Genomic DNA, 7,500 nt, shown 5'->3' on the forward strand with positions numbered 1-7,500 from the left:
CGCTCCCTGGCCACAAGGGGGCGGAAGAGAGCAGCAATAACGGCTCTGCCATAATTCTCCACCATAGGTTATCAGATAGATTTTAATTTACACTGATTTTAATGCGATATTTTACTCTTCTTAGTATTGCAAAAATATTTTGATATTGTAATTGTTTACATTATTTCACATGCATCTTCATACTTTTAATATGTGAATACATATTTTTCATCCAAAACATTAAGAAATATTGAAAAACAAAAAAAATTCTATCATATTCTAATGTTTGTAATAATTTATTTATTTATTTGTTTGTTTATTTACTTATTCATTCATTACAACATGCAGTGAAAGGATAATCTATGATGATTATGTTTGTAATATTAATCATTGTCAGCAATGGTGGTGTTGTTAGTCAGTGCTTGTAGGGAAGAAGTCTACTCTCAGGTTTCACTGCTCCAGTCTGACCTCCTGCTCTGGGAGAACAGAAGGATAAACCTGCCCTAACTGGCCGTCCTTGGCCTGCAGCAAACTTCACCCGCGGAGGAGGTGTTGTGTGTACGCCTAAGTGCTTTTTCAGGTTTAAGTGTTTGTGTGTGTGTGTGTTAGACGAAAGGGTGAGGGGCAATCCCCATGTGTATGTTTGAAGTGTGAGAATGCATGTGTGTGTGTTTGGAGGAGGGGGCTCTAGGTGTGTTTGGGTTGAGTGTGTGTCGTATCTCCACTGGTGGCTTCACTCCCCTGCTGTGTGTGATGTGATCGTGAGAGTACTCAGAGACAGCGGGTAGCTGAGTCACAGTAAACAGCAAATCAGCTTAATCTCTGTCATCACACACCGGTGTGTGTGTGTGTGTGTGTGTGTGTGTGTGTGTGTGAGTGTATGTAGGTGTTGTGTGGGGTGTCTGTGTTGTGTGTGTGGGTGGTGGGGTTGCATGTGGGTGTGGGGAGAGGTGTATTTGTGCATGAGGGAGTGTCTGGAAGGATATGTGTGTGTGTATCTGGAGGGGTGTATGTGTATCTGGAGCGGTGTGTGTGTGTGTGTGTTTATGTGAGTGTGTATCTGGAGCGGTGTGTATGTGTGTGTGTGTGTATCTGGAGGGGTGTGTGTGTGTATCTGGAGCGGCCTGTGTGTGTATGTGTGTGTGTATCTCGAGGGGTGTGTGTGTGTGTGTGTATCTGGAGGGGTGTGTGTGTGTGTGTGTGTGTGTATCTCGAGGGGTGTGTGTGTGTGTGTGTATCTCGAGGGGTGTGTGTGTGTGTGTGTATCTGGAGGGGTGTGTGTGTGTGTATCTGGAGGGATGTGCGTGTGCGTATGCGTATGTGTGTGTATCTGGAGGAATGTGCGTGTGCGTATGCGTATGTGTGTGTATCTGGAGGGTTATGCTTTGAAGGAGCGTAGCAGAGTGTTGGGGGTTTGTGTCTCAGAAGGTGTCCCTTCTTGGCTCAACGTGTCTTTTTCTCTTCTCTTTCTCTTTTGCTTTTTTCTCTTTTCTCTTTGTATTTCTCCTGTTCTCTTTACTGTCTTTCTCTCATCTCTGACTCCCTATTTCTAATTTGACCTCTCCAATCTCCTTTCAACCCCTCCCTGGTAATTCTTTTTTTCTTTTCTCTCTCTCCTCCTCCTCCTCCTCCTCCCCTCACAGATTTTGCATAGAGAGGAACAGAAGGGTGAATTTGAAAACCGGTTGAAGGAGGCGGAGCTGAATGAGAGATGTCCGTTTGGCCCCGCCCCCAGGAGCCCGTGTGATCAGACGGTGTTGTGGAGAGCACTGAGGACACGTTGTCTGGGTGAGGCCACAGCTCCCCAAAGGAAGAACTCTTGACAGATGAACTCATGACAGACAACTGTCAAGTTGGAGCTGTCTTCTCGGGTGCACTGCTGAGAGGGTGTGGCCTTCTGTCTAACATGCTGCTGAGTGGGTGTGGCCTTCTATCTAACATGCTGCTGAGTGGGTGTGGCCTTCTGTCTAACATGCTGCTGTATTGGTGTGGCCTTCTATCTAACATGCTGCTGAGTGGGTGTGGCCTTCTGTGTAATATGCTGCTGAGTGGGTGTGGCTCTCTGTCTCACACACTGTTGAATGGGTGTGGCCTACTGTCTTACGCTCCTGGGTGGGTGTGGTCCTATGTCTTGCATGGTGCCGAGCATTTCTCAGTGCTCTCGAGGGCAGAGTCTGTTCTCACTGTTTATGTGTTAATGAATAAGTGAAGTTTTGCCCTTTTGATTGTTGTGTGAGAGACCATCTGTTAGGTTACAGGAAACAAGGAGACATGCCACATACCAGCCGAGTTCACACCGTGTGCTGACTGGGTTTAATTCAATTATTCACACAATTTTAAAACGTCTTACAAGATGTCTGAATGCTTTTATCCCTTTATCTCTCTCACTCTTTTGATGTTTATCATAATAATATTTTTCATTTGTTTATGTGCCTTTAACATGCCCAAAGTGACATTATTAAAGTGTTATGTTTTTAAGATTGGCCAGTGGTGTAGTATGCACATACCCTGTCTGGGGTTTACAGTGTTCTGATTGGCCTGTGGCGTAGTATGCACATACCCTGTCTTATTTCTCATTCCCTCATTCTCTCTCTCTCTCTCTCTCTCTCTCTCTCTCTCTCTCTCTCTCTCTCAGGATGGAGCTAAGGAAAACTAGCTCGGTGGCTGTGTGGCTCTTGCAGGTCATCCTCCTGGTTGCCGTGGTAATGTTGTCATGCCGACCGGTGTCCGGGGGTACCCGATCTCTTCGGGGAAGCACAGGTAGATCAGGGCCAATCAGAACCCTCCTTCCTTAATTAGCGAAGCACTTGTGTGCTCTGCATTAGGCCAAAACACTAAACACACAATCATGTCCTAAAATGAGCAATAATATAGATACAGTTTCCATCCAACTCCATTATTCTGATCTTGCTAAATAACAATTTTCTACATAAGAACTAGCTTCATTTTTGTAGTAGACACTGCTACACACGAGGAAAGTGTAGGAGCACAGTGTCCTGGGCTGACCTTTAATTAACCTGCCTAACAGGTGCCTAGCAGGTCTGTGGACGTGGCATTGTGTGTGCGGTGTGTATGAGTGGCATCTGCCATCCGTGGTTTTGTGTGTGTTTGTGTGTGTGTGTGTGTGTCAGTAACTGTATGCGAGTATCAGTGGGCGTGTCTTTGCCATCTGTTGATAGTGGCGGTTGTGGACCTGAGTGGTGTGTAAGCAGAGGCAGCCATGTCTGTGATATGTATGAGGATGGACATTTGAACACACAGACATGCTGCCCCATCAAACTCTGGTCCTCCTCTGTAGTGGGAAGGACAATTCGGTAATGACCGTATTAATATCTGTGATATTAAATGGCCAATCAGTGTAGGTGCTAATACCCCGCCCCCCGCGGTAACCTCACCCCCACACCTCCGGACCCAGCTGTACACTTATGGTGGAGAAGGAAATAATAAAGAACAAAGCTGAAATAATGTCTGCCCCCCCTTCTCCCCCATCCCCCGCTAATTGACACCCATGAGCTAACTAATTCTGATTTGCATAATTCATGAAACGCCCCGCTCTCGGCGAGTCACTGGCCAGCAGTACATAAATATTTTAGCATGGCAAAAGGTCACTCTTGGCCCTGGTCCGTGCATCATTCATGATATGCAAAGTCCTTCCCCCAAGACAGCTGCAGCGGCCCCTGGTGTAATTACGCCTGTTTCTTTAATTACGCCTGTCCTCTTGTTTTGTGGATACTAATGCAAGGTGACCTTTCTTACGGCCACCAGAAATGCCAGCAGCACGCTGTCCCTCTCCTGACCGATGCTGTTGCTCTATTCCGTTCTCTCTGACGGAGGCTTTCTGAGATGAGGACCGCGTGTTTGTTTATTTTAGGCGGGAATGTTTCTTCCCCCTCTTCCCCCACCGAACCACTAATTGCAGCAGCCGTGTGCTGTGAAGGTCACGGCAGGTCACGTGGGTGGAAGGCTTCCGTTTCCAGCTCTTTCCTTCCCATCACAAGCGGACTGCTCGTCACTTTGATTTGCCGCTGGCTGGGTCCTTGCTAATTGGGAGTAAAACTGTTGCAAAACACCGCATTTACAGGAGGAAAAATATCGACAGAGTAATTGGCGGAGAACCATGAAAAGGGCGTTTTTAAAAAGCCTAAATTACATATTTTTCTCTGTAGAGCCGTTGTTGTGCTGCAGTACCGCAGATGACCACAGGGTGGCTCTGATGGTCTAGAAATGTTTGTCAGTCAGCGTGAGAAGCTCAGATATTGCGCTGCACCTGTGGATAAAGATGAGCTAAAGCAACAGACTGACGGTCATCTACGACACCCGACACAAAAACTATACATTTCAATCCTAATTAATTTATTTGATAATTAAGTTATGTATTAAAATTGTTTTGCTTGCTATAGTGTTAACAGAGACAGAAGTGAGTCACTCTCACAGGTTTTATTGGGCAGTTATAAGTAGAGTGAACTAAGTATGACAGCACAGCATGTACAGTAATAATCTCACACACACACATGCATGCACACACACACACACACACACACACACACATAAAAACGCGCACACACACACATGCACACACATACACACACACGCACATGCACACACACACATACACACACACACACACGCAATCATAAACAAGCAATGATACAAATACACACACAGGCACACACACAAACATACACACACACTCACACACACACACACACACGCACACACGCACACACACACACACACACACACACACACACACACACACACACACACACACACACACACACACACGTTGTCTAGCCAGAGCAAGACTCTTGCGGCTGCTTCTCTCTGAATAACAAACCCCACACATGCTGTCCAGCGTCTCCGTTGGCACCCACAGCCCGTGCCAGCGTCTGACATGTCCAATTAAACACAGGCCTGTTTGACGGGGGACTGTTGTCTTCCGCTAATGCCCTGAACAGGAAGAGAGAAAAAGCTTCAGTTCTCAGGTGGCGTCCGCCAGAGGGACGGCAGACCTGTGTGATGCTGCTTGGCGTCTGTGAACTCGGTTGGTCCTGGTGAAAACATGTCTTTGTTCAAATCAAACTTTGTTTAGTTGTAAGCCACAGAGAAACAGCATGTCTCTGTAGTTGGTTTTTGATTATGCTTCAATGATCTAAAAGAATATATATATATATATATATTTTTTTTTTACGACAAATTTATCACAATTTTGTGCGTGTATCTTCACTTTTTAAATGAATTCACAGCACCAGTCCTACTCTTAGACCGAGGCTGATTTGATGTCCCAGGTTGTCTGTGAAAACACAAATGTGTGTTGGGGGGTTTGAATGTGTTCCATCAGCGAGGCTGGTCCTGGTGTTCAACACTCACCTGCAGGTCATCAGGTGTCAGGTGTGATCACCTTGTCAGTGTCCATCACCTCTCACGGTATTTGACTGGGGAAAGGGGGGCTTTGTATGGGCATCAATCACTCTCTCTCTCTCTCTCTCACACACACACACACACACACACACACACACACACACACACACACACACACACACACACACACACACACACACACACACACACACACACACACACTCACATTCTCATTCCCAGATAGAGCTTTGTGGTCGTAGTGAATAGGTCTTATTGCAGATATATTTGCGTATAAATGAGGACCCTCCTCTGGGCCACGCAGGCGTATAAACACTCTGTTCCATTAGCATACATCCACTGATTCGGCTGCGGAGGAGGCTGTTTAACCCAGATAATGTCGGACTGATTGATGGTGTGTGCGGCACATGACAGTTGGCAGAGGGAGAAAGAGGAGACCAGGGAAACACAGAGACAGAAGAGAGGAAGGTGGGACTGGACACATACAGTACAAAGAACCTTTCCATTCTTCTAGTCTCATAATTAAACTCGAAATTACATTGTGCTAAATTTTAATACGGCTGCTGATGACTTCATAATCTACCTGCTATGACTTTGCTTAAATTATTGTCAAGTATTGTTATGTAAAAGCTATTAAAACACTTTCTAAGCAGGTGGTCAAAATTCTATTTCCACTCCGCTTATTGTCAAACTCATTCTCATCTCATCTCAAACTCGTCTTCCCCTCACCCCGGGTGACCAGCGTGATTGGGTGCCAAGCAGGCGTGGGTAGGGGGTGTTCAGGGTGTGCTCATGATGTGTTCAGGGTGTGTTTAGGGGGTGTTCAGGGTGTGCTCATGATGTGTTTTGGGTGTGTTCAGGGGGTGTTCAGGATGTGTTTTGGGTGTGTTCAGGGGGTGTTCAGGATGTGTTCAGGGTGTGTTCAGGATGTGTTTAGGGTGTGTTCAGGGTGTGTTCAGGGTGTGTTCAGGGTGTGTTTAGGGTGTGTTCAGGGTGTGTTTAGGGTGTGTTCAGGGTGTGTTCAGAGTGTGTTTAGGGTGTGTTCAGGGTGTGTTCAGAGTGTGTTTAGGGTGTGTTCAGGGTGTGTTCAGGGTGTGTTTAGGGTGTGTTCAGGGTGTGTTCAGAGTGTGTTTAGGGTGTGTTCAGGGTGTGTTCAGAGTGTGTTTAGGGTGTGTTCAGGGTGTGTTCAGGGTGTGTTTAGGGTGTTCAGGACAGGACCAATGCACAGTAACCACATCTGAAATCTCATCTACTCATCTGTAATGGTAATCTGAAATACACTAAAGACTTTTTAGGATGGTAATAATGGTAATAATAATACAAATATTAAAAACAACAACAATATTATTATTATTGTTGTTGTTGTAGATGTTGTTGTTGCCGATATTAATAATAATTAGCAGTAGTAGTTTTAATATTATTATTGTGTAATTAGTATGTAATAACCGACAGCAGCACTGCAAGTCATCACACATTAATTTTTGTTGTCCATTAAGGGTCATTTCAAATCATTTGAATATATTTTAAAAAAATAAGGGTCATATGCAAATGATCCTTGTATGCAACAATGTGTGTGCAAGTGTGTATGTGTGTGTATGTCTGTGTGTCTGTAAGAGGGCTTGAATGTGTGTGTCAGGTGTGTGTCAAAAAGGTGATGTGTTTGGGGAGAGGAGAGTGTGAGGGTGTGGATAGAATTGTGGGTGGGGATAAAATTGAAAGAAATTCAACTTCACAAGACTCCACCCCCTACTCTTTACCACCCCCTACTCTCTACTGCCCCCTGCAGGATACTGCTGGGACTTTCCCCTGGTCAATAAAGTCCTCTAGGGTAAAACATAATTTGCAGATACAATCACATCTGATGTTTTACTGGATGTTGGTGATCTTAATTCTTGACTAAACAATGCATTAAATATTTATTAAGGATTTTATGTATAAATGGATTATGGAATTTCATAATTAACAAGGTGTTGAAGTTATCTTTAATAAGATCTGCTTCTTAAGCCGGAGTGGTAGTTCTGAAAGCTTCCCAATTTAGCGTGCCTAATACATTAAATGTAGAGCAAGATATAACTGACTTCATTAAAGCAGGAATCTCAGTTCACTTGATCTCTATAATCACCAGGGAATATTAGGTCTATT

General features: G+C 44.9%; 1 protein-coding gene across 1 annotated transcript in view; it reads left to right on the forward strand.

Moving 5' to 3' along the window:
• The window catches only part of tafa4b (TAFA chemokine like family member 4b), a 40,637-nt gene that overhangs the window by 16,317 nt on the left and 16,820 nt on the right, over positions 1-7,500 (forward strand). The window contains exons 2-3 of the mRNA XM_076989214.1: positions 1,623-1,767; positions 2,615-2,739. Coding sequence (XP_076845329.1) covers positions 2,616-2,739 — 124 coding nt within the window. The 5' untranslated portion in view covers positions 1,623-1,767; position 2,615. The remainder of the gene's footprint in view (positions 1-1,622; positions 1,768-2,614; positions 2,740-7,500) is intronic.

Source organism: Brachyhypopomus gauderio, unplaced genomic scaffold, assembly GCF_052324685.1.
Source record: "Brachyhypopomus gauderio isolate BG-103 unplaced genomic scaffold, BGAUD_0.2 sc66, whole genome shotgun sequence".
In the NCBI taxonomy this organism is placed as follows: domain Eukaryota; kingdom Metazoa; phylum Chordata; class Actinopteri; order Gymnotiformes; family Hypopomidae; genus Brachyhypopomus; species Brachyhypopomus gauderio.